A 14,668-nucleotide genomic window follows, 5' to 3' on the forward strand; every position below is an offset into this window, starting at 1 on the left:
TTTAACCAACAAAGCTAACGAGCATCCACACGAAAATTCATAGTAATTGCTGCCTTGCTGGTATAATAGATTAGTAAAGTAAATTCATAAAAAAGTGAAAGAGAAAGCAATAGCAAAAGTGAAAAAGAAAAGGAAAATGAAGCTTCCCTGAAATCAGCTTGAAATTGCCCTGCTACTTCTTTCAACTCACAATATTTATCTATATAATTATGCTACATACTAAGCAATTTAGCATAGTGACCTCTCTATTCTTGATCCTACATCTTTCTATTCCTCTTTTTTAGTCTCTTACTATAACTATTTCACCTCCTATAAACATACAATGACCTTTTCTGCATCAAACTTAAATAGATCCTATGAAATCTTCGACAACAATGGTGGATCCTAAAGGATACGAAGATAACTTTGAAGGCTAAAGCTATATTTCGGACCTTGAAGATTACAAGGTTGAACGCCAATCATCCAAGTCGAAGAAACACAATCAATCTTTAAAGACAAGGTAATTACAATCATGGTTTTTGGAGGTTTAGTTTTGACATTTGTGCTAAAATATCACACTATATATTATCATCAACAAGGCTTTGAAGTTAGGAGTTCATAAATGTGAAATGTGTTTTCTATTGGAGGTTTTTTTTTTTAATTTTATTTTACTAAATGTTGTAAGTGAAGTATGTTGCGCTATATTTACTCAAGTGAAATACAGTTGTAGAAATCAGCACTCCCTTTTACTTGAAGTTGAGTGTTGTTACATCTTGCATTTGCTTGTTGATGTTGCTAATCGAGACGATTCATGAAGGGAAGGAGAGTAAAGTGGTGTGGCAAAAAAAGAGTTATCTTGGTTGGTTTTCATGAAGGGAAGAAGAGTAAAGTGCGTGGTGTGGCAAAAAAAGAGTTATCTTGGCGTGGTGTGGCAAAAAAAGAGTTATCTTGGTTGGTAAAACCAACCCAGATAACTCTTTTTTTGCCACACCACTTTACTCTCCTTCCCTTCATGAATCGTCTCGACTAGCAACATCAACAAGCAAACGCAAGATGTAACAACACTCAACTTCAAGTAAAAGGGAGTGCTAATTTCCCCAACTGTATGTCTCTTGTGTAAATATAGCGTAGCATACTTCATTTACAACATTTAGTATGATAAATAACCGCTTACTGAAAACACATTTCACATATATGACTCCTAACTATGTCGAGGCCGGGTACGAGGGATTGCAACATTCATTTTCCAGAACAGCGAGCGCCACTTCCAGAGACAGAGTATATGTCATGGATAACCTTCTACACACAAAGCTACATTAGGTAGATTAGCAAGTACCGCTCCTCGGTCATTATTGTTCTATACACAATATTACATGTAATAGCATTGACGCCTAAGGCTAATGGCAAAGTGTATGAGAAGCAAATAGCACTTTAATTTTCATGATTTGTACTTAGCCTCAATGCACAAGTTTATTTACAAAAGCATGTTTCCACAACAACCAGTTCATGATTCTGATATTAAGATGGTGTTGTTCATTGAAATGATTTCGCGCACATCTAATTAAGCTATCACCATGAAGTTCATCTCTATGCCAAACTAATTAAATTCCAAAAAACAAAATAATAAAAGCAAGGTAAAAGCAAGGAAGCTGCTTCATAAATTTAGCCTTTGGCTTTTGATAATAAAGCTCTTTCTTTTGTAAATTAGAGTTGGTAACTTTAGTTAAAAAAGCAGCATCACAAATTCTTGTAATTGTACCATCAAATCAATTACTATGAACTTTCGTGTGTGTGTGTGTATTGTTACTGGTGTAGTTTGTTGTGTAAATTACGGTATGTGATTATGTGAATGATGTGATTTGTTTTTTCATTAATATGGAAAAGGCAGAGAATTTTCGCATTCAATTTCATGTAATCTTCTTGTACTCTTACATATTAAAGAAACCTCCAATTCTTACGATTTAGGCTTGGCATAATGGCATTGGCCTCGGCTATCCCAGTAGCCATTGGTACGGTCCAATATGCCAACTAGACATGCTTTGGGGTTATCTAGGCTTGGCCCAAGATCTATGTGTTGTTGTGGTGTGCCAAAGTTTTTAAAGGGTCTATTCATGCACAGCCCAAGCCCACATGCGTGCCATTGTTATTGTGCTTGCAGCCCAAGCCAAATTTAACTAATTTTAGCGTTCTTTGTCGTGCTGCGTTGTTTTTTGTCGTGCTTTTTCTAAATAAAGATAGCTCAAGATCAATCTACACTTTGTTAAGCACCGTATGTGTCGTGTTTTTCATGTTGGACTGTGTCATGCCTCGGGTTAGCCCGACCTAGTGCTATCTTTAAGCACAGCCTAATACATTAAAGAGTAAGACTTGTTAATGTAAATTGGGTGATTGTGGTTATCGAAGTGGTAGCGTGATATTTATAAATTTAATTATATTGTGTGTCATGTCAAACCCAAGCCCAAATCACAGCTAGTCTTACAAGAGGACAGCACAATAAGCCTAGGTGTACTTTTATTTAATTTTTCTGACGATTTTTTTTTTTTTTTTTTTGTTGTACGAAAAAACACTTTTTTTTTTTTAAGAAAAAGACTAAAATATACTTTAAATTATGGACATATTTTTTTTTATGAAAATACTTTTTTTTAAACCAAAAATGACTCATTTATACTATAAGAATAAAGGTCAATCAGGTCATGTAATACTTTTGATTGCATAATCTCCTAAAATCAGGAAGGAAACTCTAATTACTTGAATAATACCTCACTCTCATTGCTCCCTCCGTTTTTAAATACTTGCTCTATTTCCTTATTTAGAAAGCTTTTACAATATTTAATTAATTTTTCTCACCAAGTGGACCCAACAATATTAATTTCATATTCTCTCTCCTTCAATTCTCTCTACTACTTTTGGTTTTTTACAATTTTTTTTATTCTTCCACCAATACCACTACTTCCATATTTATTACTTTCTCCAATTTCTCCAAAAACTCCGCGCATGGAGAAATGAAACAAGTATTTAAAAACGGAGGGCGTAAGAAGTATTATTTTTTTTTCTTTTTCTTTTTTTTTTTCTTTTTAGGAAACTCTCATGTTTAATTTTACATGTATTTGAATTTCCCTTTGTTTTCATTTTTTTTTTTAAAAGGAATGTTAATTTACTTTGCATAGTCAAAGGTTACATTTTCATGAATATGAAATATGGAAACAATAATCATCAAAACAAATTAAATCAATGTGGATTACTTGGTTTCTGATTAGTGTATCTTTATTGACTTTGCCAGTAAATAAAATTAATAATTGTACCCTCAATTGATATCCTTCAAACCATATGTCTCTATATGACTATATCCCATGTATTTGTTAAATGGTCCAGATAGGATTATATCTATTTGCCTCGCATTGATATGATTTGTTTTTATAAAATTGTTAAATTTACAATCACAAATTGTTGCGTTATGCTCCCTCCGTTTATAAATACTTGCTCCATTTTTTATTTTTGGCCGCTTTTAAATACTTGATTTATTTCTTATTTGGAAAGATTTTACGTTACTGAGTATTTAATTCATTTCTCTCAACTAGTGGACCCATATTAATTATATTACATTAATTTCATATTCTCTCTCCTCCAATTCTCTCAACTAATTTTGCTTTTTATAATTTTTTTATTTTTCCATCTATCCCACTACCTCCACATTTTATTACTTTCATCAATTTTTTCTAAAAACTCCGCACATAGAGACATGGAACAAAACAAAGGGAGTAATTTAATTTTTCCAAATCAATTAAATAAAATTAACAAACAATGCGGATATGGATTTTATAGGAGAAAGATCGTCAACAATTTATTACTAATTTTGGCATGTAAAAGGCCAATAATTATATGTTCAATTCAGATATGTGTCAATGTTATCTTGATATAGTGAAATCAACCCGGAGCACATTTGATATAGACGTGGCTTTAAAAATGATGTTGTACTTTCAATGTATATTTAGCATTATAGCACAACTATTTGGTGTAAATAACATCACACCCGATTAATGAATCTGAAGTGGTTTTTTTAATTTAATTGAAGTTGATCCAAATTTGAATTGCTTGATTATAATCCAAATCAATAGGCTACAAAGTTATTGATTCAAGAAGTTGCATACTTCAATATTTGGCATTATAATGTGAGTACTAGTATATATATACACACATGATCACCGAATCTAAAGTAGTTTTATTTATTTCTTTACCGTATTCAATCTGAGTTAGTTGACTACCGTATCCAATCTGAGTTAGTTGACTAAAACTTGAGTTGGAGGAATTTAATGCAAAATGATCCGTAGAAAGCAAACTTATCCTTGATTTTCATACTGCAATATTTATCGCTGTAACACCACTATTAATTGTAACAAAATCGCACTTGATCACACACCATATCCAATTTAATTTTCTTTATTTCAATTATAAACGTATCTGAATGAGTTGACCCAAATTAAAATCAGCCCAATACAACTGGCTAGTCACAATCCCACATTTATACGACGTATATGAATATAGTAATTCCAAATATGAGTTATATGACTCAAACCAACTAACCCAACACAAAATCAAATGAATTACACATTTAAATACATAATCCGAACAACCCACTTGTCACGCACCTCTGAACTAGTCCGGTAATCCAAACATGAGTATCTCCCATGCATAAATATTTAGCAGCTAGCCATGTATCATAGAAGATTTCATCCAAAAATAGATTTCATCCAAAAATCATACGCGGAGTAATTGTGCATATATAGTACTAGTCACAGTAGTCAGTCAGTCAATTACTTCATTTTCAACTTCATCCCAAGAATCAAGTAACGACGGTTTTTCTCTTAAACCCCTGAAAATTTTCTTTCTTCTTCTTCACAAAATCACAAATACATTTCTAAAACCCCAAAAAAATTCAATATTAAAAATACCCAGAAACAAAAAAATGGATATTCACTTTGAGACACAAAAAGGGGAGTCATTTATGATAGAAATAGGGTATTTTGATTCAGTTTTAGAGATCAAAGAAAAGGTTGAAAAATACAGAAAAATACCCATTTCAAAACAAACCCTTGTTTTTAATGGCAAAATTCTTGAAGATTCTGGTAATGTTGAATCTTGTGTTATTCTTCATAATTCTCGAATGCGCTTAATTGTTGCACCCAATGAAGAAAAACCAAAATCCCCTGAAAAACTCAAATTAAAACAAGAGGATGATCATCAATTCTTTCAATCTTTTTCTCCTCCTAAGATTATTAATAATAATCATCATCATAATGTTTCCAAGAAAACCAAGATTGTTCTTAGATTGCCGGCGTCGCGGCCGTCTAATATCTATCAGAAGCTTGTTATTGATGTGGACTTGAATGATTCTGTTGAGCAGCTCAAGAAGAAAGTTCACCAGATTGAAGGTTAAATTCATTTTCTTGTTAATTAATTATTTGGGTTTTAATGTGTTTTTGTTGTTGTTGTTGTTAAATTAGTATAATCATGGCTTTATGGGAATGATTATGCATGGATTTTTATTTATTTTTGGTCGATAGTACGACTTTTAGAGGTCGTACATAATTATATGCTAAGAATTATAAACATAGGTATTAATATATCCCGCGCGTTAATACGGGCATATCTTTAGTATGATATAATTTGTTGCATTCTAGGTGGAAAAAGTTCCTTGTGATCTCATTTCTATAAATAACCAGTATGTTGCTGGCACTTTGTGTTATTTTTTTTTCTTTTTATTAATTATATCTGTGTTATTTGATATGACAAATAATAGATATAATCTCTCTAATGGACTTGACATTGCTAATCTTTGGATGCCACAAAGTTTATAAGCTCATTAGTGAAAATGCATGTTTCTTACAGGTTACTCTGTACACCAGCAAGCACTGTACCTAAATAAGAGTATTGAGCTGCAGGATCAAAGACGTTTGCGCGAATATGAGCTCAAAGATGGGTGTGAGATCGAAGTTTTTATCAGGCCGATTTTAACTCCTAAGCATCCTGGCATGGCAAACAAAAAGTCGGCAACTAATGCCAAGAAGTTGAAAGTTATTGTGCTAGCTAAGTGTGGAACTAAGAAACTGGTTGTTGAAGTTAATCCCTTGGATAAAGTGCAGGTAAATTTTAAAGACAAACTTCTATAAACATTACTGTGAGTTCTGAAAATCTGATAAAATGCTGAAAATGTGCAAAAATAGGTGCTGAGAAATGAACTGGACAAGCGTCATCAGGGTGTAGACTTTCAGCTTCCATCAGAAGGGTACTTCTTCATCTACAAGCAGAATGTAATGGATGATAAGGAGACTTTCCAGTGGCACAATGTTCGACAGGGTGATACTATTGAGATCTTCAATGGCAGCGTTTCAGGTGGACAGTGAAAATCATGCTATCACAAGCGATTCAAGTCGACTTTATATGGCAAAAAATTTCATCTACATAGTTTTTGCACAGTCAATTAGACTCAGATGGGTGCATGCTTTTGTTAGTTCTGGGTCTGGTTTTAGATTAGTCTAGTTCTTGTTTTTTCTTAAATAGGTCTAATTTTTACATATGGTGAAGTAAGCAGTTAGAAAACACAGCTTCTCATTGAATAGTTGTTTGCTTCCTGTTAAATAGAATGGTACAGCTTTAAATACATTTCAGATGCGCCAAAACATCAGTTTTCAATTGACTACAGAAATAAGTGAGGATCCTAGAATGGGAGAGAACAGCCCATCGAATTACTGGACAAAATTCCGATCTGTGAAAAACTTCTGAGCAACCTATAAGATGTCCAGATTATTTTGTTTATGCCAAAAGGCTTAATGATATGATACGAAAAGTCGAGTAATGAAGCAAAATGAAGACCATTACAGTCTTTACAGATACATCAAACTGAACTGAAAAAGAATACTAGATGTATGCATGTAACCGTGCATAAAGAATATTGCTTAGGTTCATATTGCTACAGAAAATACTGTCAACAATCAATAAATCAGCCATTAAGCAGTATCGAAATTAAACACAGTTTACTGAACGGAACATAAATCTTTTAATTTCTGGAGAAATCTAAGCTCAAATGTACATGGCATGCTAAAAAGTGTGTACCAAATCAACAAACGCATCATAAAGGCAAGAAGGCAAATAACCCTGTATACACAGCCTCCTCTGCAGTCTGCCCACACTAATTACAATGAATCAGCCACTTCTACAATGAATACACTTTAAGCCCGCACCACCACCCAGAAATTTATACTACCTATCTAGGAATTGTATGATTATCTGCCGCCTCAAGTTAGTAAATTTTGTCCAAGAAGAAAAACATGCATCATCTATCAGCTCCACTACCAGCTACTCAAATATATTCCCTAGATATGATTTTTACCTTGTCAGTAAAGCACGGAATTTGCACTGAGGAGATCAAGGAGACAATCAGCCGCAGAATTTTTCCTTTCCTACACCAACTCAGTTTATAACACAACTCAACACGCAATTCAAACATAATCCAACGGCAGCATTCTCTTCATGATGGAAATCAACTAATCTGGGTCGACTTTTCTATATCCCTAAATAATCCTCATTTAGCAAAATTAATAATGATCTAAAGCTGCAAAGCAAGGTCTGGTTGTTGAGAATCGACTGACGACTGGAAAGCAACATTCAGATCAGGGGGAAGTGTATCTTGTTTTTGTTTCTGCTGAGTATATGGACTAAGACCACGCCAAGGGGCTTGCACTTGAAATCTGGACAAGTCATTTGTAACCAATTGATGAGGAAAAACTGTTGGTCCGCTCGGGGCCTGTGCTTCATTCCCAACTTTAATAGGTTGTGATGCAGATGATTGGAAGGGAAAACCCATCTTTTCTGGCTGTATGTGCATCATATTAGAGACCGGATATTCAGTCTGAGGTTGCATTGCCTGAGGATAGAACATCCGTGTTGCATTGTACGATGAGTCTGCGGAAACCTGACCTCTATTTGTCGCAGAGTTTTGACCATTTGGCCTAAATCCTGCAGAGCCAACAGACATCCAAGCACTAGCAGCTGCTGCTGCAGCATTGCCTCCAGTGTCTCCTCTGGGTGATGGAACAGATGGTCTAGCTTGTGCAGGACTATGCGCATGAACCGATCCACTGGACGATGGGACAGATGGCCTACCTTGTGCAGGACTATGAGCATTAGTCGATCCATTCTGTTGCCTCTGAGCTTTCTCCGTCATCATCTTCATAACTAGGACTGGGTCACTAAGACCCTGGTTCTGTGACTGTTTCTTGGGGAAGGATAGTGGTGGGCCGCCTAACTGTGGTGACATTAAACCTGGAGATGAGGTGACTATTCGATTATTACCTACAAAATTGTTCACTACCTTCCCATTAGAAAAAACATCAGGAGCACCTCCGTTGTTGTCAGGCTGCTTGAAAGGCAGAGATTGCAGAAAATTTTTCCCCTTGGGTAAGGATTCAGTTGGCATGGAAGCAGGCATTTCCATTAAATGAGCAGGTTTCTGTGGAAAATTATCTGTTTTCTGGATAGATGTTGGCTGAAATTTTGTTTCCACCCTCCTTTGACCTATTTCCATACCATGAGGCAGATGTTTCTGAGTAAAATGATCTCTTTTCTGATCAGATATGGACGGAGAATTCGGCTCCACTCTCTTTGCACCCATATTTTCAGGACAAATTGAATCCCTCAGTTGATGGCTCTGCTGCCGGAAAACAACACTATCAGGGTGACTATTTACAGATGGAGAATTTGATTCAGCATCCTTAAAATTGACATGTTGAAAGCCTCTAGAAAATGGATTATGCTTTTGAGAGACTAAAAGAGTAGATGCAGGTGGTTTAGCCTCTCCAGAACCAACCACGGTTGCCAATTCAGAGGCAGGTGATTTAGCTTCCCCAGAGCCAATAAACATGGAGGCCAATTTTCCATTTGAACTAGGTTGCTTAACCAACACATGGGCTTGACTTTGGCCATCCAAAAGTTTGTCAGCCTTTATAGAATCAATAGCATCTGACCTTGAAACAATGGGGACCTTTTTGTCATCCTTTCTTAAATCCACAGCATTGTGTAACCTTGAAGCAAAGGGATCTTTTTTGTTATCCTTATTTGATTCAACAGCATTGTGTAACCTTGAAGCAAAGGGGTCTTTTCGATGTTCAACAACTAGCACCGCTCTAGGAAGTGGCTCATATTCTCCAATCCATCCACGACCATGTTTGAGGCCAGGAGGAAGAGCCTGTTCAATCCTCTTAGATGCGATTGTCCAAGCCTTAGGCCCAAGATTTGCAGCATATCGAGCCAGACTTCGGGCATAGGAAAATTCTCCAGACAAACCAACCTGATCCATGGTGGAAAAATTATTTAAAGAAAAGATGTTGATAAAACTAGTAAAAAGATTGCTATAAAGATTACATACAGGAATTAGCTGCTTTTTGTCATCCTCAAATGTTGTAAATATTGACTCGGGCCTGTCTTCAGGCTGATTCGATATATTATATGTTGCACGGCGATTCTCATCTACGACAAATGATCTCCTTCCAAATTTTGGCAGTACACCCTTCCCTGGGGGGAGGGAAGATAAAGAGTATAAGCAAAGAACATATATGATCAGATTTCTACTTCTTCCGAAGACCAACAATAAAACTAAGAATCTGCAAGAGAACCATATCTATATCTAATACATACCTGATTGTGTATCTTCGGTTTTCTCTATATAATTATCTGCAAGGGTAGAGATGCCCTCTACAGGCCCATCAGTATTGCTAGGCTTCTCAAAGTTACTCACATGATCAACGCCACACATATTAGGGGCATCCATTGTCGCAAGGATGGCACCAGATGAAAAATCAGATCCGACAGGTTCCTGCGTGCCTCTGTAGAGCAGCTTCTTTGTTTGTTTTTTAATTTGTGAGTATGATCTCTCTTTCTGTTCAGACTTTGGCTCAAGCTTTGTTTCAGATTTTGGTTCAGATTTCGGCTCTTTCTCTAATCGCTCAATCTGCATCCGGATCCGCTGGAATTTCTTTTCAGCAAGTTCTTTGATTGCACGAGCCTTTCAAAAATGCATATGTACTGCAATTAATTCTATAGGAGGATTTATAAAACAATAAAAGCAATACAAATAAAATGCTCAACTAATACCTGTTTATGGTAAACAGTCTCAGGTGCATTATACTGCATTGCATTGGAGCTAATAAGGAAAACATCACTCTGCACAAAAGAACGCCATTATTAGTATGGAGTACCACTTAGGGAGTATTGAGTACTTGGAGGGTTGAGATGATAAAATGCACCAAGTCCTCAGCAACTATGCAGAATGAGTTGTAGACACAATATGGTTGACACAATGATTGTCTATTCATTAGCCGGGGGCTAAAATACAGTGGTGTAAGTGATAAGAATTACACAGACCAAGATAATGTTACAGTACAGGCTATGAATTATAGTAGATGTATACTCTTATGAATGTGAGATGTATGAGGAAGGTTATGAAAGTGTGAACTCAATCCTTCTCAAGTCAGCATTCTAGAATTGTGGATTAGATTTGGATTTAGGGGGTGTTTGGTTTACAAAGTGGTATGGGTTTGAAATCAAGATTGAAGCTAGGGCGGTATGGAGTTGTAACTTGATTCTTAATACATTGTGTTTGGTTGTTGTCCAAGATTGGTTTTTATCTTTTTTATTTTTTTTATTTTTTTTTATAATTGTGGTAAGAGTCATACCCACCTTTCCCTTTGGTTTCTAAACCCCATACTTTATGGGTTTATAAATTAGATTTTTCTTAAACAAACACTATGGGTTTTACTCATTCCAACCCCATACCTCATACCTAAAAGGCTATAACCTATGAACCAAACGTTCCCTAAATCATTGGAATGTTGGACTTTCAGAATATAGTTGGACGTGCAGGAGACCAAGGTCTAATTTTGGAAAAAGCATAACAATATTGCTAAGAACATGGTACATTAAAAGAAAAATAGCATTATACCTTGGAACAAAGTTATGGTGATCAAGTATAAAGGAAAATGTTTTGTTTAGAGTTGAAGAAAACTCCTCTTTCACTAGCTCCATCCCATCTCTTTATTCCATTTTTCTCTAAATCCATTCCATAATTCATTTTATAACCATTGTCAATCCCCACACCAAACTGCAAGCCCCAAATGTGAAGAAATTTTTTAAAAGAAAGGAAGTAGCACTCTATGCCATAAAGCCATAGACATTAATGCAATGATAAGTATTTGTCTATGCCATAGAAATTTATATATTAACCTTCAATTGTTCATTATTTGGCCAAAAAAAAAATAACAAATGGACCTAAAATTATGGATGATATTGAACCGTAGAGGCGTAGAATTGGGCTTACTCAAAACTTCAAATCTAATTTATTGAAAGCTAGATTCTACTTCAGAAAATCTAACCCCTTCAATGCAACTCACACACCTACATTAAATTTGAGTAAAACTCTTTTCAAACACATGCTCTATTATTGCAGGAGCAAGACTGCATACACACAAATTCCAACCCCCTTATCCTTCGATAACTGGGAGGCTTTTTTTGGTGAAATGATAAGTGATAAAGCTGATAATACACAGGAGAATAATGGCAAAGCAATTCTTATCAAATCTACAACGAAGAAATACTCCAAATGTTCAAGATAAACATGGTTATAACAACATTGTCAAATCGTCCCTCAAAAAGTAGATCAATACTCATCCTTTCACAAATAACTAATGCCATTTCCAAAGTATACTAGTTTGATACTGCATATCATTTCAGACTTTGCTATTACCAATATTATTAATAAGATATACCCAGCCTCTAAAACTGACATCAGGGCCTCAGGCTAGCAGTACTCCTGGATAATTGGAACGGTGTTAATTACATATCCTAGATATGTCTAAAGATTCGATGTGGATGATAGATGGAAATAATGCAAACACTATTAAGACATTTGGGATACGTTGAACATGTAAATCCTAAGGGTAACCATCATTAAAGAATTTCATAACTCATTAACTCGTATTGGCAGCAGACTTTATTTAGATAGTCCAATAAAGCAAACAGGCAGCAATAAGAAAAATCTTAAAACAATCAAGGTTTTTGCAGTGATCTTTAATACATAGACACCCTTATTGATAGGCAGCAATAAGAAAAATCTTACAGAAATCGAGGTTTTTGCAGTAATCATTAATACTAGTATATAGACATCCTCATTGATTCCTAACACAACCAATAATTGCCCCCCAAGAGTGAAAAATTTAAGAAAATTTCCTTAAGGAGATAAATAACTAAACAAGGATTACCAACCTCAAATTGCTCTAAAGTGGAGTAAGAACCATTTGCAAGCTTCTTCCTCACGGTGGTAAAGTCCATCGGATGTTCAACGACATCGTGATAGTCTGGGAGCTACACCCAAGCATCATTGTATCAAAAATCCAAACTTCTCAACAATGCCAATGTAACAATATCGAATGGCGGCAATAGCAATACACAAATTTCATTTCAAGAAAGAAAAATTTCAAATTAAAGTTACCTCCTCTGGATCAACTGGTTCAGCATAAACACCATATGTATCTTTTCTGCCACATTAAAACCACCATTTTCACTAAGTAAACAAACTTAGAAACATTGCAATATTTAAAATACTAAGAGAAACAGAAATCACATACTTTTGAAGTTTGTCCAATATCAACTCCAATTGCTTTTTATCTGGTAGAGGAGTATTACAATCATCATGATGATCAATTTTTCCATTGGGTATCCCTGAAAACACGAAAAAAAATCAAACAAACACAACTCAAAATTTCTTCAAAATAAACCACATTAATATAGTAGCTTCCAAACTTGTGAAATAATACAAAAATCTCACCAGAAACATACTCCACTCTTTTCAGCTCCTCCTCCTCCTCTTCCTCCTCCTCCTCCTTCCCATCTCTTCCCTGCCAAAACAAAACCAAACAACATCAATCACACACACACAAAAACCCGGAACCAATCCAAACGATCCTATTGCCACCCAAACACAAACAAACACACCCAAAAACCCAAAACCAATCCAAACGACCAGATTGCCACCCAAACACAAACAAACACACCCAAAAAAACCAAAATCAATCCAAACGACCCGATTGCCACCCAAACACAAACAAACACACCCAAATTAACCAAAATAAGATTTTCCTACATGAATGTAGAATGTGCATAAGGAAATCTAGAGAGAGAACTAGGATTAAGTAGAGAGAGAAAGAAGGCTATTTTTGTGTGTGTGTGTGTGTTTTAGTGATGACCCAGAATCTCTCTGAGTTTGATGTTTATATTTTTTTTGACAGTTGACCCCTCTCTCTCTCTTCCTCCCCCAACCGTAAATTCCATCACACTCCTCCGAAGAAGAGAGAGAAAATGATGAGTGTGATTTTCATCTCTCAATCTCTGGACCAATCAGAAACCATCTTTCTCTCTCCTCCACTTTCTCTCTCCTCCTCTTTCTCTCTCCTCCACTTTCTCTCTCCTCCTCTTTCTCTCTCTACCATATCAGACCTCACCTCAGGCCCCTCCACTCTCTGTCCTCTTTTCCCCCCATTTTTCCCCAGATCCAAAAAAAAATAATCAAAAAAACAAAAACAATTATACCTCATAATCATCTTCTTCATTTTCAACCTCTTCATCATCTTCATCTTCAACAACCCTCCTCTTCTTCACAACCCTTTCTTCCTCTTCTTCTTCCGAGTCAACCCCGAGTCGACTCACCGACCTTCTCCCTCTCCCCCTCCCTCGCCCCCTCCCACGTCCGCCATTACTAAGCTTCAAAACAAGCTTCACCTTCTTCCTCCTCTTCCCATTCACATCAACTTCATCTTCCTCCTCATCCTCCTCCTCCTCATCTTCCTCCTCCGAAACGACGTCGTCACCCAAGTAATCCTCATCATAATCAATAATATTATACCGGAAAGTTCTCCGCCGTAAACTTCGCCGGACTTCCCTCTCCGCCGCCGCAGACGACGGCGATACTCCCACATCACAATCATCATCATCGTCAGACACGGCCCGTGCAGCTAGATCTGCCTTCGATGGTCTTCCCTTCTTCCTCCTCCTCTTCTCGATCTGAACCATGGCTTTCTACTTTCTCTCTCCTCTACTACTTTCTCTCTCCTCTGATACTATACTATTCTAGAGAGAGAGAGCAAAGTAATTGATAATCTAACCTTTTTCTTATTTTTTCTAGAGAGAGAAATCAAAAGAATGGGAATTTTTTTTCAGACTTTTTCTCTCTCTTGTTTTATTGCATTATTGAGTAGTGTGGGAAAATGGTGGGACCTACTAGAGGAAAATATTTGAGTATTTTACTATATATTTATATAATAGTGGGGTCCACTGTCTTTTTTTTGAAATAATTAAAAAAGGAAGAGAGGGAGTGGCTGAGAATGACGGCGTTTGCCGTTTGGTTTGGGTTTTTATTTTTTTGGACTGACCGTTCTGCCCCGGGTAGGGTTACGTGTCAATTGTCTAGCTTAAGAGCCGTGCTGCCCGAAGATTTTTCACTTTTTATTTTAGTTTTTTGAATTTACGCAATTTCCTCTAATTTGGGGGAATTATACAAATTAAGAATAAACTTGTTGAATTGTTTTTGAATTTATTGGTGAAGAAAAATTTTAAAAAATGAATTGTTACGCTATGAGTATGGTTC

At 35.9% G+C, this 14,668-nt stretch overlaps 2 protein-coding genes across 2 annotated transcripts; one reads left to right on the top strand and one right to left on the bottom strand.

Moving 5' to 3' along the window:
* Nucleotides 1–4,942: 4,942 nt before the first annotated feature.
* LOC145575729 (ubiquitin domain-containing protein 7SL RNA1-like) lies at nucleotides 4,943–6,380 on the top strand. Its single transcript, XM_081633544.1, has 3 exons — nucleotides 4,943–5,408; nucleotides 5,866–6,119; nucleotides 6,201–6,380. The coding sequence occupies exons 1-3, from the start codon at nucleotides 4,943–4,945 to the stop codon at nucleotides 6,378–6,380; spliced, it is 900 nt and encodes a 299-aa protein (XP_081489670.1).
* Nucleotides 6,381–6,873: 493 nt separating this feature from the next.
* On the bottom strand, nucleotides 6,874–14,295 carry LOC145574940 (uncharacterized). Its single transcript, XM_081632836.1, has 9 exons — nucleotides 13,615–14,295; nucleotides 12,854–12,923; nucleotides 12,654–12,747; nucleotides 12,518–12,563; nucleotides 12,292–12,390; nucleotides 10,126–10,194; nucleotides 9,670–10,036; nucleotides 9,401–9,546; nucleotides 6,874–9,322 (listed from the first exon to the last, which is right to left on the bottom strand). The coding sequence occupies exons 1-9, from the start codon at nucleotides 14,092–14,094 to the stop codon at nucleotides 7,583–7,585; spliced, it is 3,111 nt and encodes a 1,036-aa protein (XP_081488962.1). The 5' UTR covers nucleotides 14,095–14,295; the 3' UTR covers nucleotides 6,874–7,582.
* Nucleotides 14,296–14,668: the final 373 nt, after the last annotated feature.

The sequence above is a fragment of the Chenopodium album genome, chromosome 13 (genome assembly GCF_948465745.1).
Source record: "Chenopodium album chromosome 13, dcCheAlbu1.1, whole genome shotgun sequence".
Lineage (NCBI taxonomy): Eukaryota > Viridiplantae > Streptophyta > Magnoliopsida > Caryophyllales > Amaranthaceae > Chenopodium > Chenopodium album.